The sequence below is a fragment of the Plasmodium brasilianum genome, chromosome 11 (assembly GCF_023973825.1).
Source record: "Plasmodium brasilianum strain Bolivian I chromosome 11, whole genome shotgun sequence".
Lineage (NCBI taxonomy): Eukaryota > Apicomplexa > Aconoidasida > Haemosporida > Plasmodiidae > Plasmodium > Plasmodium brasilianum.
Genome location: NC_090124.1, coordinates 2,451,463 through 2,479,227, shown reverse-complemented (window position 1 = coordinate 2,479,227; position 27,765 = coordinate 2,451,463). Strand labels below are relative to the sequence as shown.

The following is a 27,765-nucleotide window of genomic DNA, read 5'->3' as shown; positions in this document are numbered from 1 at the left end:
TACATGTAAGTAGATATAGACATTTCTCTACATATTTGTTATAACATTTTTTTAAAATTAATTCTTAATAAAGATTACAATTTGTAATTTTTTTGATCTATATTTCTTTTACTCAAAAATGTTTATTTTATTATTTTTTTTCAAATGGAATATAAATATATTCTATTAACCATTTCCTATTGTTCCATTATATTTTTGTACTTGTTATTTTAGAGTGTGTGCTTTTGTAATTTAATATATTTCACTGAAAATTAAATAATATAAAATAACACTATATATTATTAAAGATGAAAGCAATATTCCTTTTTGTATCAGCTTCTGCTGTTATATTTAAATTATCTTCTACCACTGAAAATGATAATGGTTGCTTTAGTTGGGTAGGACAAAATATTTGAAGTATATGTATTTAAATTTTAATTAATTCTATCTAAAAATTAAATTAATATTAAAAATATATTATTTTTTAAATTTTTATTTAGATATTTACTGGAAAAACAAAGCCTTCACTTCGTAAAAGTTACAATAGTTCTGAAGATATGCAAAAAGAATATTTAAGACAAAAGTTAAAGGAAATTCATATATTTGAAGAATATAAAAATTCTCTTTGGGAATTATGGCTTAGAAGACAGGAAAAAGAAATGATAGAAGATTTTGAAAAGGAAAGGAAAGCTTGCATTAAAAACATAAAGGAGGCATTTAATAATTTTTTGAAATACTTAGAGGATAAATTGATGCAGTGTAATCCCAGTATGTTCAAAGATCATCAATCAAATCTTCATGATGTATGTTCAAACTGGAGTGACGATCAATGCATAGAATGGTTCAAAACACATGGATTAGATTATATAATGTCAGAATTTGAAAGTTGGTTCAATGAAAATATATCCGTCTACAATAAAATTATGAAATCCAAATTGATTAAATGGAATAAAAAGAAGAAGTATGCATGGGAATTATTACCCAGTAAATTTTACGCAGATCGTTATTGGGAACGCTGGGAGAAAACTGGATTGCGCGAAGATCCAGATCATTACATAAAAGTTGCAGCATATCCATATTGGGTAAAAAGTAGAGAAAAAGAAAATAAAATGTGGAACCTTTTAATTGAGAGAATTAATAAAAAATATATAGATGATGCAAAAATTATGGTAACACAAAGGTATAAAGAAACTATGGCAGACTATAACAATTGGATAACATCCTTTTATATAAATTGGATAGAAAATAAACTATGGAAAGAATGGTTTAAAGAAAAGAAAATGAAATAGATTGCGAATAAAAATAATAAATATTATAGTAAAATGAACGGAATGAAATTACAAAATTTTCATCTATTTAATTTCTAAGTTATATATTACATCATGTATAAATGAAGACTAGAAGACAGATAAATATGTATAATAGAAAACATATAAAATAGGAATAGATAAATTAAACATTTTTCTTTATACAACTAAGTGAAATTAATATATTATATTTTTATTAATCGAAAAGTATTCTTATTGAAAAAAAAAAAATAGAAAAAAAATGAAACTGGATCAATGAAAACAAATAATAAAGTGAGCAATGTTTACATTAAAAAACTAATATTAACTCAAAACATAGAATAGTTATATAATGGTTACTGTAAATTTCCTTGCATAAATAAAAAAACACAATTTATTTTTAAATTTATTCGCATTTATATTATTTCTGTTTTAATAGTATTTGTTCTTATATATTTTTTTTTGTTATAGAATTTATTTAATATATGAAAAATATTATATTTTAAAAAATTACTTTTCTTTTATTCTTGTAATTTATAAAAATATTATGTTATTTAAAATTATATATCATTGTTTATTTTTATGAGAAAAATATTTATTAGTTACTACTACATTTATTTCAGTTTATCATAATAATGCCTCTATAATTAGAATGTCTAATATAATTAAATATTTTTCTTTAAATTTAAATTTATTAGTGCAAATATTAACAATTCAATCCTCGGTTGAACTTAAGCAGAAGGTATAAAATTCCTCAATCTAGTAACTTTTTTTATATCCTTAATATTATATAATAATTGAGAATAAAGTGTACTTTTTTTCACCATATAACATGAGCTGCGTTTTTTTAATTTTAAACAATATAGATATAAAATTTCCCTTAATTTATTGAATTAATGTTTATTATATATTTACTAGTTAAATAAGAGTTAATAGTCATTTATAATCATAATGTTTAACATTACCCTATTTAACAATGTTATTCATAAATATATGTACATATTTTTTGATTTATTTTATTTGATATAAAATGAACGGATAACACTGTATAAATGTGACCATTAATATAATAGACTTAAATTTTTAAATATATTCTATTGCTTTTTTATATTTATTTTATTCTTTATTCTTTTAAAAGATGGTTCTTGAATTAATTTTTATTTTATTTTCCTTTTATAACTGCACTTGATATATTATCTAAAAATTTATTATTCCTCTTTTTTTTTATTTCTTCTAAGTATCAATTTAAAAATATATTTTATTATATTACCCTTTTTCAAAGAAATTTATATTTTTTTATTTTCCATTTTTTTCTATTAACAAAAAACAAAAGGCCCTAATTTTCGCATTTTCCCTAATTTTCCAATTTATATTGTAAAGCATTATTTCATATTAACAAAAAATAAAAAATTACATAATTTAACATATAAAGAGATATGTTCTTGGAAAAAATATATATATCATGAACTGACTCATATATATACCAAATATTACGAATATAAATCGTGGAAAAGTTCATGTGTTATGGGAACATAGCATAATCATAATTTTTATACATTCATATAGAAAAAATGACTAATAAGTGGAAAAAGGACTCATAAATAGGCGAAGAAGTAGAAAAAAATGGTAGACAATTTTAAAAAATTATATTTAGTTAAATATTCTGTGTGTACTGAAAAAACTAAAAATGGATAAACTCCTTTTATTTAATTAATAGAAGTGTTCTATTTATAGGATAATTGTAAATAATAAACAACGGAATTTATAGCCCAATTTATAAGAAGTTTCAAATTAGAAGGAAATTAGAGATTAAACAGAAAAGCCATATATCTGAATAAATGTTAGAACATTTATAAAATTTTTTTCTATTTAACTACTAAAGTTAGTACATTTCATGGGTATATTATTTATGCTTTATGTTTACGATTCTTTGCTTAAGTCCCAGATTTTATATTATAATAAAGTAGTTAAAATGGGCAATGAAACAGGACCCTGAAAAACAGGTTAAACAGACATATTTTTCATTGAATATGAGTCATAGATATTCAATATATATAAACGAGTTAGTAAAATTAAAAAAAAAATTAAAATAATTGAATTTATAATAGCACTTCCATAATATGAATAATTACAACTAAATATTATTCTGTTTAGTATATTTTAAGCAATTACATAATTCTAACTATAATTGGGTAATAAATAATGTTATCCAAAAATTTGTCCAAAAAAAAATAGACGAGATTACATAAAAAACCAGAACGTGTAACATGTATTATTAATTAAATAAGTATTTTATGGTTGTTAATTCAATATTTATGGCACATTACATATATCAAGAATTCAATATATACAATATGTACATATTACTGAAATATGAAAGTAATTGCAAAGAAATTATCAAGAAATTAAATTTAATTTTTGAAATATATAAGCCGATATAAATTAATAATATTTATATTAATATAAAAATATACATACGCCATGAATTTTATATATATCTATTATATAACTTTCATTTCAAATGCTTGGTTATATATTTTATTCTATAAATATTCATCCATGGAATAAATAAAATAAAATAATATACAAACAAAATTTAAGTGATAAAATATTTTATGAGTATTAAACCTTAATGTATTTAAGGCAAACATAAAATACAATATATTTGTCTAGTACTTAATTATAAAATTTTTTCATAAATAATGTTGTTATATCATTGGTAATTTGAAAACTTTAATTATATTTTATAATTCTACATTTTCTAATTACTAATAAAAATAAGATATATTATTATTTTAAAATTAATGCAATAAACTTGCAATAATATTGTAGAAAGGAAAAAAAAATGTTTATATTACTTCTGAAATTCTAGATAGAATTAAACAGAACTACTTTTATATATTTTTTCAGTAACAAAGTTTTATCTATTTTATATTGTAATAGATATTATAATGTTAATCATTACATTCTGAATAAATAAAAATATTACCTATTAATATCTTATTAAAACTAATTTACAAAATAAAATGTTTAATGATATAAAAAATAAAAACAATATATGATATATTTATACATTTTCAATATAATATACATTAAAATAATATATAAAGAATAGAAACAATAATATAATAAGGAACAATAATAATATAATAATTTGTTTTTACTGTTCAATTAATTTTAAAGTTTAAAATTACACAAATTATTAAACAATAATAAATTTTCCACATTCCAAAAAGATATTATTTTATTATATATTTATATTTTCACAATTATGTAATAATAATAAAACCAAAAGACTTTTACGAATAATTTTTCAATAAATATATTTTGTTATATACATCTCATAAAAAATATCATATAAAATAAATATTAATGGTATTTTTATGTACAAATTTATATTTATATATATAACAGTGTAAAAAGATACGTTCATGTAGTTTAATTAAGTACAAAACAAGATAAGTTTATTGTTAATGTGAAACAAATAATATATTTTCTTTTATTTAACTTAACAAATAATAATATTATAATAAAACATTCTACAGTATAGAAGACAATGATTGGTAGTTATAATATAATTTAACTCAATTCAACAAAATTATATGAATAACTCTATTGTTTATTCACTTTGAAGAACATATATATGGTTCATTGAAATCTATTTTTATGTACAAACATAATTTTTATAATAAGTATTTTTAGTTAAGTGTAAATTATATGTTAAAATAAAAATAATAAAATTTTAAATGTTCAAATTCACAAAAAAATGAGGAACATATATTTATATTGTTGTTCGATAAAAATACCAATTACATTAATGTTAATTTTTAATATTTTAGAAATTATATGTATTCTCATTTAGAATATCTCTAAAAATATTACACACATTACTTACTATTAAGGGTTTAATTGTAATGAGATATATGCTTATTATTGTACATTTTACTAAGTCATTAACTTAATTTTATTATATTTTTCATTATTTCTTAAAACCTTACAAATTCCTATTACAAGCACAATAATCAATATAACAATAAGTACATTGAATAATGCTAAAAATATATAGGCCCTTACATCTGTTCCCCACTTATCCACAAAGTCATACAAAGTTTTCAATATATTACCCTCTTCAAGATTTTTCCATGCAGTGCTCAAAGATTTTTATCCTGATAATACGTATATTCCTATTGCAAGCAAGTAAAAAATAACAAACATAGCAATTTTATATCCATAATTTTTGAATTTTATTTTTTTTAAATCTATATCACAAATTCTCCTATTTTCTTCAAGGAAATTCTGATAATCTTTTTTTTTAATCCATTTTTTTTCAAAATGGAAATGTTTTCCATCAAAAATTGCGTTTTTTTAATCAATGACTTCTGTATAGCATTGCGCCTTATGTAATATGCACCTATTAGATTGTTTTTTTATCACTTTGGCCCCTTTTTCATTATTATATATATTTTTTCTTTTGCCTTTTACATTATTTGGTGTATCATCTTTTAACCCTACAATATTAGAATACTTATCCTGTTTATATAATACGAGCAATCGATAATTTCTTGTATATGACTTTTTATCAAGATCTAAGTTCCCATTCATCAATTTGTTATATAACCTCTAAAAGAAAAAGAAATGTAAATATTTTCCATTTAGTATAATGTAAAATCTAATAGTGAAAAACAAATTAATTATTATAAAAAACTGAGAATAAAATAAATACAAATATCTTTAAAAAATATTATCATACTATATCATTGTTAAATAACATATTCATGTTAAAGGGATAAACGAAGCGTTTTTAATAAATAATATTAGCTTAATTATTCATTCTATTATATGATTAATTAATATTCTAATTTATATATTAAAGAAAAAAATAATAATATTATAATATACTTTAAAATATAATGTATACTATATATACTTAAAAAAAAAATTTTTATATTGCTACATGATGCTTAATAGAATACATATAACTATAATGAATATTACATTTACAAAAAGAAATAATAGAAAAATTATACTTTAAAAATTTTATATTAAATTTATTGAAAAAAAATTTAACATCCTCTTAAATAAAAAAACTTGAACACATTCATAAATATGGAAAATATATTAATTAATTATTTATTGTATTGCATCAATTAAATAATTTTTTTTTTAATTCTTTTTAGAATAAAGTTAAAAGAAAAATACATGTTCCGTTAATATATAGAAATGTTGAACTTATATAGAATATATAGTTGGTATAGAATGTATATATAATACACTACATATTATAATAAGAATTACTAATTTTAAGGATTTCATCCTATTAATAATAATAATTTCATTAACGATATATTTTAGAACTTATCATTTCTAACAATATTAATAATATAATTAAGATAACTGTTAAAATAAATAAAATAAACAACATTACATATTGTGTCAAATATAACATATGATTTAGTTACTGCTTAATCAGTACAGTATTTTATAGACCATAATATATATAAAAAATGAAATTAATTATATACTACCTAATCTATGGAAAAAATATATATTTTAAAGAAAAATAACTGATATTTTATTGAATAGCAATTTTTTTCAAATTATTATTTTTAATTAAGTTTAAGTTAAATCATTTTTTACAATTGACATATACTTAAATTTTTGAAATAAATTTTTTTTCCCTTTAATTAAACATATATATTTAAAAGTAATATAATAAAAAAAATTATAATATAAAAGAACATAATAAAATTTTTTTTAGCAGGGTGATGAATTTTTTATACACGTTTATCCATATATCATCCTAAATTTTCAAGATCCAACTCTATATCAACAGAAAATAGGAATATATAATCTGTTTTATATCTTAAGGAATACCCTTATAAATCCACCTATCTATAATAAGTAAAAAGCTATTAATATAAATATATGGGTGATATCTGAATTTACATTATAGCACTTTAAAAAAAATTAATGTTATAACATTTAAAAAGCTTAAATATAAATTTTACAAAAAATAATATATATTATCCTTAAATAATTAAGCTTTTTACTCAAATTATGTCTTAATATTTTAATTAAAATATATTGAATCCTATAGATTTGATAAAAACATAATTATATTTTAATTAAGGTATACGTATAACTTAGATTTTTTTTTTTTAACATTAAATTATTAAAAAAAGCACTAAATAAATTTAATAATATTCAAAGGCATTGGTGTAAAACCTATATCATTTTGCATATATTTATGAACGCACGTTTTCTGTTGTGAACAAATGTGCAGAAGTAAATTAGAAAGTACCACAAATAGATAAATGATAATATATATATAATGATAGTAAGAAAAAAATTCATTTAAAATAAATTTACATATTATTTAATTTTTAATTAAATTTTATTATATCTATATTATTAACTATTATAAAGTACTTACTGTTTAACACTGAACAAAACGAGTAATACTTCTACAAAAAGTAATAATGATAGATTCATATTCGAACAAAACAAATATCTTTAATACTATTAAAAACATAAAAATATAATAAATTTTAATAAATTTCTTTTATTATAGAAATCTAAGTAAATCTTATGAATCAGTTTTATATCCAATCATCATGCAAGTTATATAATGATACAAGTATTTTAAATCCTTCATAAATTCATACGAATTTATATATTCTAAAATTGTTAATGAGCTACTATGAATTAATTTTTAAAAGAAAAATATTATTATTTTATATTGATAATTTAATCCAATGGTATACATAAAATGGGAAAATCCACTAAAAATATTCATCTATAGAATAAACTTAGAAGCATATTACTCCCATAATAATTTATTTCTAAAAATCTTTTGTTAATAATCTATAAAATATATATACTGACAAAAAATAAATCATGTAGTTTCAGTTTTATTATATGAAAAGCAACAATATACATTTATATTAAAACGAATATATAATAAATTTGCTTAACAAATTTTTGAAATAATCACATATATACATAAAAAAAACAAAAAAACTTAAGAATGTTAAAAATCTATGTTTCCTCACTGATTGATGGGATTTGTACTAAGTGCAATTTTGTATATCAGATAAAATGAACTCATATATTTTATGAAAAAAAATTACATAAAAACTTATATACGCTTAATTTTCTCAATATATCTCTTACTGTAGATACAAATATTTAACAATATGTATGAAATATTACAATGATACAAAAAATACATATACATAAGAATAATAAGAGAGAATAATAAATTATCTCATAATAATACATAATATTAATATAAAAAACATAGAACCATGTGAACTGAAATAAATATTTAATATATACATTTTTACTTTTGTGAATCTATACATATTAGTAAAATATCTATGAAACATGATTAAATTTATATTCATACAAGAAGACATTTTTTCTGAGAAAATAATATCATTAAGCATAAAGTAAATCTTTATCAGTTATTCAAGAAAAGTTTTTTCTAAAGCTAATAAATCTATAATATCAGCGTTTAAAGTACATTGCTCCAATGTCAATTTCATATTTCATGAATTTTACAAGAATTTAAATAACCATTGAAATACTCAAAAAATCTAACAAATATAAAACGTAATGATCATGATATTTCATAAATTCTTATAAATCAAGGACCATTTCTTCATTACCTGAAAAAATGTTTTCATAATAAGAACATAAAATAAATAATGAAAGTACTTTTTCAAAAGGTATTACAGGTAGTACAAATATTAAGGTTTTTCTTTTATATGTTGAACATTTTGAACCTTTCATATGGATAGAATACATACATCTCCTGTAATTATATATAGTACTAAATACCCTATATAATATTTTTTCAAAGAAATAATCTACATCTGCAAATGATCTTCATGTAACTGATGTGAATTTATTGACTAAACATTTGGATGAAGCACTTGTATTATTTTTTTTTCATGGATTCTCATTTTCTATAAAATTCTTACTTGTCTTTATTGTCCTCATTTTCTGAATGATAATTTCTATCTCCAAATAACATGCCTTAAAATTCTACATTTTTTGTTTACTCACCTTCTGATAACAAAATATCACTTTTTTAATATAAAGCTCTACGGTACTTTACATATTATCTATAGATTCATCAAAGCTTGCTACAATGAAAATAAAATTGTTTAATTATTTATGATGTGACATGTATATGTACTCTTTAAGGTGCTGTTATTATTTTTATTATATATATACATAATATGAAGCAGTAATGAATATTAAGCGCATTTACACAGATGATATTATTATACCACATAATAGTAATTAAAACATAATTAAGTATCTAGAAGAAATATAGGAGTTTTAACTAAAATAAAAAATTTCATTTTTCCGTTAATGTTGCAATTATTTAACTTTATATCTTCATTATACTAGTAAAAAAATTCATCGAATTTTCATAAGATTCTAATAAAAGTATAAGGTCATTTAAATTATAATTTTTTTTTTTTTTCTTTTAAATATATATTAAACATTAAAAAATAAAATACAAATGTAAATATTAAAAAGTAATAAATAATTTTGAAAATATATTAATAAATATTTTCAATATTGTTACTTTTAGAAAAAGTAACATTTTTACAATACGTTTTGGTATAGTACATATTGTTAATAAATGTTTGAAACATATATATTTATAATACCTGATAAAACAATAATAAATTTAGCTATTTGTACCGTTTTGAAATAAAATAAAATTGATCTTTTAATGTTTAATGATTTTATTTTATATTTAAAATAGAAAATACATATATTAAATGAGTGCTCAAACTGACATGTTCATTAGGAATATTGCTATTAATTGTTTTCTTATTTTCCTGTTAGAAAATGTATCTCCGAGCACTTATAATTTTTATACATTATATAATAATTAAAAAACTTAAACTGCTATATGACATTTAATACCAATTATACGAAGTGAAAAAAAAAATAAAAATAATATACAATTTTTCAATATTGCGCAAATTATAATGAATATAAAATATACCTCTGATATGAAGAATACTTGTGCACTATTATATAAATTCTGTATTCTTGAATTTAAAACACTTAAAAAATTTTTATATTTTAAAAAGAGAAATACAAATGAACAGTTACATAATTTTTTAACTAATAATTATAAATAGAACCTTATAATTATTGTATAATTTATATAAATATATTTTATTTATTATTACTAAAAGTTAATTTTTTGAAATTAATAATTTAGTTTATTCCTTATTTTCTTTTTTTATCGTAAAAATAAAAAAATTTATGGATTTCATAGAAATATAAATAATATAAAAAAAATAAAAATGTAAAAATAAAATTCGTAAACAAACAACTTTAATAATTATGAAAAGTTAAAATAAATTTAGCTAAAATTAGTTGCAATATAAATTAATATCGCTACGAAATGTGAGAACTTTTATATAATAAAATTAAGTAAAATATTTAATATATAATTTCTTTTCTTGAAAAATTTATAATTGAGAGAACCATATATTTATTTTTTATTTGTTTATAAATAATTACTTCATAAGCTAGATATTATATTAAAAAATTTATACATATACTCTGAATTAAATAAATCGGATTTTTTACAAAACGACCTTATAAAAGAAAACATATTTATATTTCATTTGTTTTTTTATCTTATTATTTGTCTCAGTTAACTGCGATAATTATAAAAATATTTATATTGTATATATTATTTTTATTATGCACTAATAAACTCATATTAATTTGGAGAATTAAATTACTGTTCTAAAAAATAAATAATAAATTTACATAAAAAACATATTATATTTTTGTTTATACTATATCATTATTATTACCATGTGTAATTGAATTAGAATGAGATAATTTTATATTTCATACTTTCATATGTGTATATGATATATATTTATATATGTTATACGTATGATTAAAAAGTATTTGGATAGATAATCGTTTCATAACTATACAATATTCAATTCACTCTCCCTTATTTTTTCGTATATTACAAATTTTTTTTTATATAAAGAAATATAAAAGTGTATCTTAATGACTAGTTCTGTATATTAAAAGGAATACATAATGATACAAATTATGTAAACTTATATCTTCTTATTTAATAAAAATTTTCTAGATTCTCAAGTAACTAATTAAAATTGTTATTTTTACGATTATTCATTTTTCCCTAAACAGTTTTTTGAATTTTATATGTAATAAAAATATTCACGTCATTCTACATTAACTATACATAACAATCCAAACAAAGTATCGTATGTAAGTATTTTGAATTTATTCTTGAAATATTTAAGTTGTTTTTAAGTAAATATATATATCATAAATAATTAGTATTGTTAAATGCATGAATACATAGATATATATTAAATATGAACATATAGACATTTGAATAAAATGCTATATAAAAAATTTTGGAAGAAAATATATCCAAATTCTAATAAAATTTAAGATATATATTAAACTTCTTATGACATAAAAATATTTAAGTTTATAGTGGAGATTTCTTAGTGATTACATTTTTCCTCAATATTTCTTAAGAACGTATTATTACTAAAAATGCAATAAGTTTGTTAAACTCTGTAATAAATATCTTTTGCGTAAAAATACTATGCTTAAAAGTAGCGCTTACTATTCTTTTTGATAATACATCATATTTTAGGGTGTCTATGTAAAGATAGGTAAATAATACTTATATGTACTAGCGAATATTCAAATTTCATAAACTTAATTTATGAAACAAAGAAACAAAATTAATAATTTCAAAAGTAGTGAGGAAAGTAATATTCACAAATTGTATTAATGTATTTTATTATAAATATTTGAATTAAATTTCGTTTTTTTATATTTGCAACTATATATCATAGAATATTCAGCACACAATTTTCAAAATACATTTACTACTTTTTTTAATAGACTTTGACGTAGAACCTTTTTTTTAATAATAAATTTATTCCCTTTACGGTAGTTAATGTATGTTTTAATTCTTTGTATTTTGGTTTAAGTTATTCCTTATACCTTTTAATTCGATTAGTTCTTGTATTTTCTTTAATTTTGTCTAACTTAAGTTTATTCTACTTTCGTATTACCTCTTTTTCTTCCTTTTTTTTATTTCCTTGTTCATCATTTGTTGGCACCTTCTTTTACAAAGTTACATTTTTTATTCATTTTCTATCATGTATTATGCTAATAATACTTCAGTTTTGTAATTCAAAGAAGTACCTCTTTGTTTCTTATGGTTTATAGTTTTACTTATCAGTAACTAAAAATAAGACTTAAAAATATATTATATTAATTCAGAATGTGTTTTACCTTATAATAAGAAAATCTTAATTAAAAGAATGAAACAAATAACAGCAAAAAAGGTAAATAAAATGAAAAAAGGAAAAATATGCATATTGTAATTATATCCTATTATTGTAACAGTGACAAGTTTATACAAAAAGAACAAATTAATAAATTTTTATTATACAGAAGAACTTAATTTTATTTTTCTCACCATTTTTACATAGTAATCATAAATTTATTACGGAATAAATTATTCCTTAGATTGTTTATATTTCTATATAATTAGAAGTTTTCATATAATCTCTTATAACATTTTACTCATTATATTTAATTTATCGAAATTATTTACTGAACTATATATATATATTTATATAGATGTAAACATTGTGTATTGGATGATAAGTTAAACTATAAGACAAATACAATAACGATATAGTAATATATTCTTATAGATTTAATTATTCAATGTCAATATAGTATAATCTATACATATTATTTACTTGTAACAGCAACCAATTCAACATTTTACTAAAAAGGCTATTATTTTTATAAAAAATAATATTAGCAATAAAAAAATTACCATCAGTTATACATAAAAAATATAAAACATATATAATAAAATATTTTATTAAAATTTAAAAAAATATATATTTAAATCTTTATTTTCATATCTTTTTTTTTATTCCTGAATAATATTATTATTTTTTGAAATACCACAATATCACTAATTCTACTGATATATATTATAATTATAAAATAATTTTATGATTCCATTGTATACAAAATGTGTAATGAATCAAAATAATATAATAAATTTTTTTACGCATTCACATTATAAAAATTATATGGAATACTAACATTTTTATATAATATATGAATAACAAATTAAATTTAATTTTTTAACAGACATCAAAAATTTTTATTTTGTACACATTAAATATCATAACCAAAAGTAAAGCTTTCTTTTTAGATTCAAATATTAGAAATAAAGTATGCATGCATCCATTTTGGTATTTAATTTTTTATTTTATTTTATATTTTGTATTCATAAATAAAAAAATATATATATATTCATGAAACCTTGTAATATATTTTCTTTCAATATCAAATTAATTACTATATAATTAACAAGTTCATAGAGCTAATAAAATAAAATATTAAGTGAATAATTAAAAAATTAACCATAAACATTATTATTCTTTTTTTCATTTTATTTACTTAAATTCAAAGATGAATTTTTTCCCAATAAATTTTTTCTTTACAAATGAACGAATGAGGTTTGGTATTAACATTACCAAATATTTCGTTTTCATTATATATTTTAATTATAAATTAACGTATAAGGTAAACATATAAAGCAAACCTAACAATTTTTTTTTTCCCTTTTTTTTTCTTGTTGTTATTTACATGATTTCCTTATGACATTATATTATAATAATAGAATTCGCTAAATTTACGAGTATTTTTATATTTGATCATTTTTAACATTAACTTTGCAAAAACTTATATTAAATATGAAACATATAATTCATAAATATAATTATTTTTAAGATATGCTAAAAACGAATATGAAAAGAAAAAAATAATATTAATAAATAAAATACTTCATATAAACCCAAAATAAATCACTTTTAATATTACTTATTTTTCTTTTTTTCAGCTAATTTTATCTTACAAAATAAAAAATCATTCTTCTAAAAATTTGTTGAAATATATTTTAAAAATGTTACATTCTAATTTATTAACTGTTTTTGCTAATGGTATTCGGATTGAAAAATATTAATAAAATTATTTTACAAATAACAAATAACCTTATTAAATAGAAAAAAAATAGTATATAAAAATAACCAGTAAAATGCTAAAATAAATACAAAAAAATAATTAGTTTTAATACACAATGTTTAATTTAATCGTACTTTTTCTTATTATATTATATCCTGTTTGTACGTTTGAAACATTTATAAAATGCCTTATAATAAATTCAAATTTTATGGTTTTAATATTCTTTTTATCACTGTATTACTGGAATTATTGGATTCATATATAAATTACATTATCTGCAAAGTATTAATAGAGCAGGCCCTTAAATTATTATATAAAATAAAAATTTCATATATTATTTATAATATAAAAATATAAATAAGTATATATTAAATAATTATATTTTGTTACCTTAGTTTTTATTAATTACACTAGATCAAATTATAACAAAATCTAATACTATATATAACATAAATGAATGTAATATATTATATTTTTACTGGTACTCTACGTATTCCTTCCCTTTTTTAATAAATAATTTTTTTCAAAAATAATTTCAAATATAATTACAACAGGATAGTTAGTATATAATTTCTAAAAAAATTTTACAATGTATTTTTTAACAACATAACAAAATATAATTCTTCTAAATATATATTTTGAATATATACTAATGCATATTTTATTACTAGAATTTATCTTATATTATATCCTCATTAAAGCAATATCTGATTGATTCATTGTATTTATATATATACACATATTTTTGTTTTTGCAAATAACATTTTTGTATTTTCAATTATGATATTAATACAATTCTGTCCTTAAAATATCTGTTAAAACTTTTTTTATCTGTTTCATTTGAATAACATTAATAATATTTTTAAATACAGCTTTAACTTATATATATTTTTTTTCAACTGTAACATTTTTCTTGTACTTCAGTGTCTACTAAAGCTATATTTATTTAAAAAAAAATATAAATACTTGTTATATCCAAAAAATTTAAAATAACTGAGACAATTTGTAAAGTAATCATTTACTCAGTCGTTTTGAAAATAACAAATATATTTAGTAAATTATTTTATAAGTGCTAACAACTTTAAAAAATTCTTTATAAGACAAAATACAAAATGTTAATCTTTTTTACCAAAGATTTTATTTTTACTTGTCTAATATGGGCATTCAAATATTCTGACGAGGTATCACAGTTATTATACTTAAATATTTCTCTTTTTCTTTTTTAATTTATATTTCTATTTTACAATAAATTTTTGGTTATTTATTATATAAATATATGTTTTTTGAATTTTTAATATGAATTTTTACTTTTAGTCACCAAACTATTATAAATCATTGAACAAGGAAATGAACCGAAATAATATATTAAATGTAAAATTTAACAGATTGTTATGTAGTGAAACAAGATCATCAGTGGAAGATAAATATAAATTTTCAAAAGAAAAAAAAATGATTTAGAAGACCAATGTACTGAAGTATTTGAAGAAAAACCACGTGCATTAGGACATAAAAACCTTTTTCAAAAACAACACAATGAATCTATATGAAGTGATATTTATCATGAAGAACTAAATTATGTGATGCAACGTAAAAATACCCCAAAATATAGAGATTTTAACTTTAAGCATAATTTAAAAAAAAATATATCTTACATTAAAACATTATGATGATATTCAGAAAAATAGAGACCTACCAAAATCCTTAAAAAAATTTCACTCAATGAATGACTCATCTTTAAGCTATATCAGATCAAGCAGTAAATATAATTCTATTAATTTAGAAGATAACGTTAATACTATTTTACATTTTAATCGAACACATCCACTACGATTTGCAATTATGTACTCTTTTACTTTGTCAGCGGCGGTGTCGTTGTGTTCTTTAATTTCAGTAATAATTATACTCTTAATTGCAGGCATACCACTTTTCTCTATCCCTATTACCTCATAATTATTTGTGTTAATATTTAATATTATAATTCCTTATTTATTGGTATTTATAGTAAAATTCTTTTAATATTTTGTTTTGCTGCTTTGGATAATACAATTTTTTTTATATTAATATACATAAAAATATCTGATAAATTAAACTATTTCTAGAAAAAAGTATTAACTGTAAAAAATTAATTTTATAAATTTATTATAATAATTGGAACGTGAATAAAATTTTATATGTTCAATTGTAAAAAAATATATGCCTGTATTCAATGATACAAAATGTAAATTATTTGTATTTTTTACATTTCACTTTACAAATTTGTCTTCATAAAATTTCATATTTCTTGTATTATAAATATATTATTTGAATTTTAATTTTTAGTTTAAATTATTAAAGTTTCTAATTTTATGTAAAAATATACTCTCTAACTATTTATGTAATCTATATATATATATATATCAATGTTATATAATACGTTTATTTTTCTCCGTTAAGTACAAAAAAAACATATTTATTTTTAGTACAAAGCTAATTATATATTTATCTCAATATACATACAAATAATAATTTTAGACTAGAATAAGATAAAAAATGGGACAAAAGTATTTTTCATTTAAAATATAAATTATTACAGGACATCCATTAAATTATATTACTTTTTATATTATACGCTAGTTTTAATTCCATTATATATGTTCTATATAAGAATCAATTTTAATGGAGAAATATATATACTAAGCATTAATATTTAATTATACTGAAACAACAATTTATAAGAAATAATGCAAATCTTTAAATCTTTCAAATTCATAAAAAGGTTAGGAATATAATTTCTTACTTTACGTAAAAACATAATATGATATGCACACATGCATCTATGAAATTATTTCAATTATAGCCGTGTTTAAAAAGAATATATATTTAAAGATTATACAGTTGTCTCTTCGTATTAATAAAATGCTTACAGAAAAATTCATACTACTTATTATACATTTTTTCATCCATCAACTTAAATTTTTTATATTTTTCATTATTTATTAAGATCTTAGGAATCGTTATTATAATTATTATAGCTAATATAGAGATAAGTACTCCGAAAAAAATTGAACAAATATAGTGTTGTACTGCAGTAGGATCACCTATAATATTACCTAATATTCCTAAAAGATTATTTTTTAGTTCTTTCAGCATATTTAATCCTTCTAATACAGGGTATACTATACCAAACAAGAAAAAAATAGAAAACAGAGTAACTATAAATCCGTAACTTCTAAATTTTATTTTTTTTAAATCATTTTCACTAATTTTTCTACTTTTGTCTCGGAGAATTCCGTAATCTTTTTTATTAACCCATTTTTTTTCAAAATGAAAATATTTTTTATCAATGATTCCCTTATTATCATCGGTAACTTGTGTATAGAATCTTTCCTTATGTAGTGGTTTATTAGATTTTTCAATTTTCCGTATTTCCCCTTTGATACAATAAGATATATCTTTCTTTTCAAACTCTCTATAATTTGGTATATCTTCTTTTAATACTAATATATCTGAACTCTTATCCTTTTTATACTCAGCTAGTAATCTATGTGTTCTTTTATTTAAAATTCTACCAAGAGTATAGCACTCATCCAAAGATTTTATATGTATAATCTAAAAAAAAAAAAAAAAGTAAGTATTTCTTACTTAGTATAATAAATAATTCCATTATAAAAAGTAGTATAAATAATAATATATAAAACACCAACGAAAAGTATAACGCAAAAATATCCTTATACTATATTATCATACCATATCATTCCTAAAATTCCATAACCAAGTTAAAAGAATACACCCAGAAAATTTAATTAAAAATATAGTTTTAATATTTTTTGCCATGATATACATATTTGATTTTATTAATATATTTAGTAAAAACAGAATTAATAATAATATAATATACTTCCAATGATGTAAGATAGTGTATTTATTAAAACAATAAAAAAAAAAATATTATTTTTTCTTAAATAATGCATGAAATGTATATAACTGTAATGTATTTTACAATATATATAAAAACGAAAAATATATTTAATAAGGTATTATAAAATATTTACCTTAACAATATTTATAAAAATTATACTTTAATTAAAATAAAATAATTTTATTAGTAACTATTTTAAATATGTTATATAATTATTTCACTTAGAGCAATAATTAAATAATATTTTTACGAAACCTTTTCAGAATAAATGAAAAAAAAATATTTCATTTCCTATTTTTTGGAAATATTGAGTTTCCATAGTATATAAAATATATATAATATATTAATATATATATCATAGTATACTACTCTAAATTTTAAAACATTTACTAATTTTAATTATTATCTAATTTTAATAATTTCAATTTTATAAAAATTATATTTTGAGGAAATAATTATTTTTAATAAAATAATAATTATTGTAACAATATATTAAACTTAATAAAAAAAAAAAAAAAACAGCCTTCTGTGTTATATTAATTATTAAAATTTTTTTAGGTACTCCTTGGGTATATTCAAGCTTTTCTATACTATAATACAATTAAAAAATTATATTTATATTCTACAACTTAATATATGAATAAATCCATATCTTAAAGTCACTTATGTATTCATTTTTTTATTTTTCTATCATAATTCTTTAAGAATATGATTTTAATTTAAGTTCAATTTATACCATTTTTTTTAAAAAGTGAACAAATTATATTTATATATTTAGTTATTTTATTTTTTTTCAATTAATTATATTTGTTTATAAGAAATAACAATACACAAAAAAAAAAAAAAAAAATCAAAGAGAAAGGGAAAGGGAAACTATAATGTTATAAAAATATTTTATACTTTTTCACTATAAAAAACATATTAAATGAAAGACATTTATAAATAATACACTGCATATAACACGTACATATAAAATGAAAACAAAGAACAATATAATCTGTTAATATATATCATATATTAACTTTTCGATTAAAAGCTTTAAGAAAATATTATTTTTTATTTATTTTTTTTTAAATTCATAGTATTTGGAACATATTTCACTTATGCACCATAATAAATCCACATAAATATATAAATAAATAGTATTCTATTAAAAGAACTCTTAACAACAAGTATATATGATGCGAAAATGTTTCCAGAACTTATGTGATATAGAGAAGAGAACGATAATTCTAAAAATATTATGTACACCAAAAATTATTGTAAATATTTGAAATATAACATTATACTACTGTTCTAAAGAAGTACTATATTCTAAGCCTATAAATAAAAAAAATTAAAAAAGAGAAAAAATAGCTAAATTTATAGCATTATTTTAAAACTACAAAAATTAACACTGTTTTTTTTTTTTATTATTTTATTTTATCTATATATATTTATACGGCATTTATAAACACACTTATTTTGTTTTTTCTTCTTCTTCTCACATTTTGGTAGTTTTCGTTTTTTTTACTATAAATAATGTTACTATATATGATATGTAGTAATCTATTTTTAATATTTAAACAAATATAAATATAAACTATAATATCACTATAAAAAGTATGTGAACTATATTATAAAATTATGTTAAACATTTACATATTAATGGGATTCTTCATTTTTAGTACCTCTGATTATTTATAAATATCCTTTTTTTTTCTACTTTTTAAATAATATATCTATACTTACCTAAATTATTAATGTTTTATTTTTAATTTAAAATTCATTCAAATATATATTAATTTCTCTGGAGAACATAAAAAGTTTCTCCTTATTAAGTGAATATATAATAACATATATCTTTTATCATATATATATATATCTTCTAATAAAATTTACGTATTTTTCAAATTATGAATTTATATATTTAATATACACAAATAAAACTAGTTAAATAAAATATCATATTAAATTTAAGAATATTGTAATCTTATTTATACAATCTATGAAGTAAAATATATACAAATTATAAAATATTCATTTAAAGTATTAATTTTTACAGAATTTAATATACTGTTTATATAGTTCCAGACATATGTTATTTATGTGTACCTTTATATTTTCCTTCAAACACAAGAAAAACTTCTTAAAAATTTTCCCTTTTTAATTTTTAATAAAAACTATTTGTTTTTCTATTTACGAAAAGTCCTCATTATTCAATTAATAAATATAATATTCTTATACACGCTGAAAATAAAACCTGTAATATAATAATATATATATATATATATGTTATACAAAAGAGAAATAATTTTTATATGAAATCACAATTTTTCAAATATTTTATGAAACTTGTAAAAATAATATGACTAGCAGCAATAGGTGACTACCTATTAAATTTGTAAATGAGGTATATGAAGATGTTAAGTCTTAATGAATTCCATTTCCTATAAAAACTTCACTGTAGCAGACACATACATGAGAAACAGCATATTCTAATCATATTTAGTATGAATTTATCTAATCATATCCAAAAATATCATTACCTGTTACTGTTTTATTTTACATATTTTTACCTTTTTTTGAATTATAAATTATTTCAACTAAAATTGATAAAGCTATTATAGAATTCCTTTAATCTATTACGGCAAAAAATTACTTTTGTAATAGTGCCGTGTTTATAAATATAAATTTTTTTATATACTATTTTACTTCATTTGAAAAATAATGTTGTCTTCAACAAATTTTTTTTTGAAATATTTAAATGAACAAAATAATCATTTTAATAGTCATTGTTTTAGATATTATCATATATATGTATGTGAATATGCGTTTTATACAGCTTATATTGCTGTATATAATTTTAATTTATAAATGCTCTATAATAACAATCTTTAGCATATAAAATAAATTCATGAATAAGCAAACTGAAAGGTGTTTTAAAAAAATTAAAGAAAAAAAGGTAATAATGCCTTTTTTTTTAGTAATAAAACTAAAAATATAATAGTATATAAATGCATATTATTGTAACGGAACTCTAAAAGTTCATATATAAAGTTTTCTGTATACTCTATTGACAAGGTAAAAAAAAACAATATGCATTTAGAAAACAATTACTTTATTCATAATTATTAATTGTTACGTAAAAACAGATGATAATTAAATTAGTATTAATTTTAATATTATAATCAATATCCATATCATTCATAAACACATATATTTAGAATATGTACAAACTCTTATAGATAACCCATACATATGATACAAGTGAAAATATAAGAGAAAGGACGTCTTATTAATCAAATAATTGTAACGTTCAAAAAAGTGTCGATTGATAAACAAAATTATTATTAAATGAGCTAAAAATAAGTAATAATAAGAATTAGCTATAATTTAATGTATAATTAGACATAAATAATGATATTTATATAGTTATATTTAAAAAACTAGATGTGTAATAATTCATGGAACTCAAATTTTGAAATATCAAGTGTTAAATTCACAGAATTTAGTATTTAATCAATTATATATTGAACGATCCTGTATGATAAAATAAAATTAAATTATATTAATAAAAGATTAACAACGTTATAACATGTTATATATTAATATAATGTTGATAGATACAATTCATTACATTATTTGTTAAATAATATATCAAGACAAATTCCATATATAATATTATTCGACTATATATTTTTATCATAATACTGCTTCCCCAAAACATTTTATGACATATGTAAAATTAGAAAAAAACTTTTCACACAGAATAATAAGATAAAGGAATTTCATTGTCTTCCCAATTTGTTTTTTTGTGTTTTGCTTTATAAAATCTTACTATGCTTTCGGATGTTTCCAAAAAATTATCTTTATTTTTATTTTTTCCACGGAGAGTAATCTAACAAAAAAATAAATGTATAAGAGACAAAAGATATTTATTTCGTAATTACACTTTTATAAGGCAGATTAATTATACAAAATTGTGTAACATATTTACATTTTAAAATTAAATTTATATTTATCTTATAAAATAAGAATAAAGTGAAAAGTACTCCTACAACTACAAATCCAAAAGTTATTCCTTTGTAGAAAGGATCATATATTAAATTTCTAAGTGTTCCTTTTAAAGAGTATTCACCTTTCATTATATCACGATCAATAATTAAATCTTCAATTATTGTTTTCCAATATCCACTGTATGAATTTTGTTCACATTTTAATTCAGAAAAAGATCATAAGGGTTATACGCTTCTTCACAATTAAAATATTTATGACACATGTTTTCGTTATTTTTCAGTACCATCAAATAAGTACAGCATTGCTTTATGTGCCTTTTGTATAAACTTTTTATCTTTGCATGATATTTGCAATACTTTTTTTTTTCTCCGCTTACACTTTGTTTATTCTTAATATCTTTATATTTTTTAAAATAATAGTACAAATACTTTTCTTCTCTCCATTCATCAAACATACCATCCGAATAAAATATACAACTTTCACCTATAATTTTATTATATGCGTAAATTATTATTCTATTAAGTTTAGATATATCACATTAAACCAAAGAATTATTCCATGTATTACTAAATTCTTTCATTATTTTATCGTATGTCCAGTAAGTAGGAACAAAAATCATGGTTATTATTTTTTATATAATCCTTTTCAAGATTATCTAATTTATTTAAAATATTCACACAAAATACTTCAATCTGAATGCTTCCAGAATTGTTCAACCCCTTACAATAATAACTATTTTAGGTTGCAACAATATCGTCATTAATTTTATCAAATTTTTCATTTTTAGATAATTCTTTTGATACATCTACCTAACAATTAATCAGAGGAAATGAAACATATATATATATGTACTTTCTTTTAAAAAATGTAATTTGCTATTCAAATTAAGATATAAAATATTAAAACAACTAGTAAATAATAACGATTATAATTAATATACAAAATGTACCAAATCATTTTCCTCTTCAGTCTTCATTACGTTTTAATATATATCAATTAAATGAATTAATCATTTTATATTAGAATAAAAATATCAATATATAAAGAATAAAGGACCATAATATGTTAACATAACATATATTCCTTATGTATATTATTAGAAAATAAATATTAATTACTGAAATTTATTCTTGAATTGTAATTTTTATGTTATACAATTATAATTATATCATTAGAACACAAAATTAACATTTTTAACGGTAAAAAAATTTAAACAAATAATATTAGAAACATAGTACCAATAATAAAATTTAATTTTATATGAGTGTTACGTAATTTTATTAATGATATATAGTACAACAATTATTACAAAATGATAGATATATAAATGTAAGTTTATATCAAAATATTCATTAAATTATCATAATTGATTTTTAAAATATTTTTTATAAATAAATATGTACATAATTTATTTTCCTTTAGTATAACATGATTAGAAGGTTCAAATATATATGTTATATATTAATATAATTTACTTCCTATAAACAATTATAATAATGCATAATTTAATATATTATCTTTTGCTAATGTGTCTTAGAAATGTAAAATTTAAAAAATCCTTTTTATGTTATAATATGTTATTCAATATAATAAATACTTTATAAATTCTATTTGATAAGAAAAAAAAATATATTTGTAAATATTTAATAAAAAATATCCCATTTATTACATAAAAAAATTATTTATTCTCTCTATATTATTATTTTGGAAATTTAATATTTTATTTTTCTGTATACTACAAAAGTAATAATACATTATATATGCTCCAAAAAATAACCACTCAAATACATACATATATAAGATTAGTTTTTTTTTTTTTAATTTATTTGAAATAATATTATTTTAAAAAATATAAAAATACACAATTTTAAAAAGACTAAGATAAGAATACAAAATATATATTTTTATTATTTGACATAAAAAAATATACCTGATAATTTAATTAAACATAAAATGAATTTAATTGCAAGCCATATATATATTATAAAAATATATTTTTATCATTTATATATATATTAAAATAATAATTAAAAATACTTCCTTGTACATATCAATTGATTTATATCCAATATTTTTTCATTTATTTATGCTCTACTTAGTAATAATTAAGTAAAGCAACAATAATAAAAACTGTAAAAAAAAAAAAAAAGAATTGATATATAGTTATTCATATATTTTTTTAAACACACGGTTTACAATGGAATATATTCAATCAAGGAGCATGAATACCATTCAGTTTACTATATTATGTCATAATAATATATTATTCTTATTAAATTAATTCGTGTACTACTAATTATTTAATCCTAAATATATTCAGGATAAAATAAAATAAAAATTAAAGAAAATTTTTAATATATTTTAATAAATAAATTCTTCTTCTAATGAATGATTAGTGAAATAACAAATTTTTATATCAATTGTTTTTTGTTTTTTGATAATATTACGATTGATTTAATGAGAATTATTTTTGTATTAGTATATATAATATTTACTATGAAAAAATAATTATATAACAGATTAAATTTATAAACTTAAATTAATAAATTTACCCTTTTTCTCCATTGTTAAATCTAACGTATTACTTATAGTGCTATTTCATATAACATTTATTCATGATATAAAGAATGTATAATGTCCTTTGTATTATTAATTAAGCTAAATCTAATAAATAAAAATAGTTACTTGCAATATCTATACTTATTATAGTGAATGTATATTGTTAATAAAAGTTAATTGCTTTTACCATACTTTAATTCATCTTTAAAAAAATTAATGAAAATATATTATATAGCATATATTATTTAAAACATTATAAATAATTAAATGGAAATTAAAAGTAAAATAAAATATGATAATAATATACTTCAATATATAGATAAACGGGGAAAACCATATCCTTATAATAAAACTTAAGAGAATTTCCTAAATAGAGCAACTATAACTGATGGAAGTTTTCACTTATAAATTTTTTATACTAATAATTAAATCCATTAATTTATCAAGAGGCGCAATCAAACTTAATTCATATTGTTACATTCATATTTATAAATGTTTATGTAACAAATATATTTACTGAATTTTGATAAAAAAAAATATATAATGCAATAAATCCTAGAACATTTTCTGCAGAATAAATACATAAATGTAGTTCCAAACAACAAACACAAATAATTATTCACAATAAAATAAACATAATTTTACCTAAATTTTATAAATAACAAATTTATTAAATGATTGAAATGAAAAAATACTTATTTCATATAAATTATAATTTACTAATTCTAAAAAAATTTTTAAATCAACTTTTCGCCTATTAACATATTAGTAGATTAATATATCATTTGTACATGTTAACATAAACTAAAATAATATTTCGTCAATTAGTGTTTCATTTTACACTTAACACACCATACATGTTTCTGTGTTTAATTTTTAAAAATAAAAAATATTTATTTTTTTGTTATTAATATTATTACTAGTTTTTAATTCTTAATCATAAATAACTAACTGTTATTATTAACAAATATTTATATACTTACTATATTACATTTAGAGAAAAACATAATGTATTAACAAACTTTATTCTTTGAATATATATATATAGTTAATTCAAAACTAATAATAATGATATTTTCTTTTATTTAAAATACCTCAAAATAAAATGGAAAAAACAAGCGAAGAGACTTTGGTACATTATTAAATTTTATAAAAAATTACTAACTTATAATTTAAATAATTTATTTTGCTCAACATTAAATATTAATTTCTTCTATAAAATTAAAATTTAATATTACATAATTTATTATTTCAGTTTAATATTCAGAATAAAATTTTAAAAGGATCGCAATCAAGTGATATATATAATATATTGAATGAAAATGTTACTGACACTCTATACAAAGAAAGCTGTCAAAAACTTAAAAATATGGAAAATGATTCTGGTGAGCACTTATATGAACTATGTAGAAAAATTTTAAGAAATGCTAAAAGTTTATCCGAAAGATATAACATGAGAGGATATAATGATCTCTGTTCGCACTATAGATACTGGGTATATTATAAATTAAAGGAAATTTTGAGAGATAAAATGGAAAATAATAATTTAAAGTCTATTATTGATGAATTTTCGGAAGCGAGAAAAAGTATCACTGATACTTATAATGCACAGTTTTGTAAATTTGAAGTTAAAGAAAATGCTTTACAAGAATTAAAAGATATGTTAGAAGAGAAATATTTGTTTGATTATTTTGAAAATTATGACACCATTAGAACTCCCAGTGCTTGTGAACATGCTAACTTCGAAAAATACAAGGAATATCTTTCTGGAATTATTGAGCTATACAATAAGCATAAAAAAGAAAAAAAGTGCTGCGAACATCCATTTTGGCCTGATTGCCCACATTATTTTAAGTGTGAAACAGAGTTTGATCCTAATACACTCTTATATACATTAAATTCAAATGCATATGATAAATGTAATAACTTAAAAAAATTAGAAAAAACTACAAATTCCGGTTATCCAATGGATTCTGGAGGTTCCCGAAGAGATATTATAGGTTCCTTTTATATTACTAGCTGTATATATATTAAAGATAACATCCCTAAAGATAAAACACTTCAAGGTGCAAGGCATATATGTAATGTGTTTTCGGCATCTCCTAAATCTCTTAATCATCCAGCTTCACCTTATTATAATTCTTTTTATCGTGTTCAACGTACAACCAGAGTAAATAAAGAAGAATCTAGAGATATCCAAACAAGAAGTGAAATGACACGTTCCGTCCAAAGTACAGGAAATGCAAATCAACTGCCTGTGTCCGCCTTAGCAAGACAACCTCAAGGAGTTATGAAGGGATTAGCCCCAACATCTACAAAATCTAGTACAATTAATAACCAATTAGCATCTTTAGAATCACTAAATCGAAAGGAAGATAAAATAACTGATAAACAACAAGAGTGCTCAGAACCTGGATTAGTAAAAGGCATATCGGGAGAATGCAGAGAACCAAGTGTTCGTGATACTCTAATGATTGGTGCAAAATGGAATACTTATGCCCCATACGCTAGAGTTAAATATTCTCCTGAAAGTATATCTGTACTTTTAAGGAATTCAGATAAGTCCAATATATTCAGTAACAACATATTCCGTGTTGGTATCGCATTTACTTTGATAGTGGGAATAATTTCAACTATTTACATTTATTATAAAGTAAATTTATATTCTTAGTAAAATAAAATATATATTAATTTTCTATTTTTAATATTCCTCAAATTTTATAATTATAAAATAAATATATTGTTTATTTTTTTTACTATTCAATTTTATATTAGTTTACGCCCTTCGGAAGAGGTTTTCATAAAAAGGTACCAAGGAAAAAAAGAATTGACGATTACTATTATGATGATCCGCATATGCGGCATTTTGTAATCCGTGCTCCAAAATCCGTTAAAAGGAAAGTTGGTAGTAGAAGATTGCATTTTTCTTATTATTCTAGGTGA

General features: G+C 19.2%; 6 protein-coding genes across 6 annotated transcripts; 3 read left to right on the top strand and 3 right to left on the bottom strand.

Moving 5' to 3' along the window:
- Positions 1-287: 287 nt before the first annotated feature.
- On the top strand, positions 288-1,268 carry MKS88_003968 (uncharacterized protein; the record flags this gene model as incomplete). The annotated part of the gene is made up of 2 exons (XM_067217108.1): positions 288-377; positions 480-1,268. 2 exons carry the CDS (start codon positions 288-290, stop codon positions 1,266-1,268), a joined length of 879 nt encoding a protein of 292 aa, XP_067072776.1.
- Positions 1,269-5,630: 4,362 nt separating this feature from the next.
- Positions 5,631-6,042, bottom strand: MKS88_003967 (uncharacterized protein; the record flags this gene model as incomplete). The annotated part of the gene is made up of 2 exons (XM_067217107.1): positions 5,631-5,885; positions 6,016-6,042. The coding sequence occupies 2 exons, from the start codon at positions 6,040-6,042 to the stop codon at positions 5,631-5,633; spliced, it is 282 nt and encodes a 93-aa protein (XP_067072775.1).
- Positions 6,043-15,478: 9,436 nt separating this feature from the next.
- Positions 15,479-15,824, top strand: MKS88_003966 (uncharacterized protein; the record flags this gene model as incomplete). Its single annotated transcript, XM_067217106.1, has 2 exons — positions 15,479-15,547; positions 15,681-15,824. 2 exons carry the CDS (start codon positions 15,479-15,481, stop codon positions 15,822-15,824), a joined length of 213 nt encoding a protein of 70 aa, XP_067072774.1.
- A 1,458-nt stretch (positions 15,825-17,282) lies between these two features.
- On the bottom strand, positions 17,283-18,179 carry MKS88_003965 (uncharacterized protein; the record flags this gene model as incomplete). The annotated part of the gene is made up of 2 exons (XM_067217105.1): positions 17,283-17,954; positions 18,093-18,179. The coding sequence occupies 2 exons, from the start codon at positions 18,177-18,179 to the stop codon at positions 17,283-17,285; spliced, it is 759 nt and encodes a 252-aa protein (XP_067072773.1).
- Positions 18,180-22,006: 3,827 nt separating this feature from the next.
- MKS88_003964 (PIR protein) lies at positions 22,007-23,239 on the bottom strand (the record flags this gene model as incomplete). The annotated part of the gene is made up of 6 exons (XM_067217103.1): positions 22,007-22,144; positions 22,305-22,440; positions 22,494-22,746; positions 22,874-22,955; positions 23,013-23,072; positions 23,213-23,239. The coding sequence occupies 6 exons, from the start codon at positions 23,237-23,239 to the stop codon at positions 22,007-22,009; spliced, it is 696 nt and encodes a 231-aa protein (XP_067072772.1).
- Positions 23,240-25,927: 2,688 nt separating this feature from the next.
- MKS88_003963 (uncharacterized protein) lies at positions 25,928-27,765 on the top strand (the record flags this gene model as incomplete). The annotated part of the gene is made up of 3 exons (XM_067217102.1): positions 25,928-25,954; positions 26,078-27,475; positions 27,598-27,765. 3 exons carry the CDS (start codon positions 25,928-25,930, stop codon positions 27,763-27,765), a joined length of 1,593 nt encoding a protein of 530 aa, XP_067072771.1.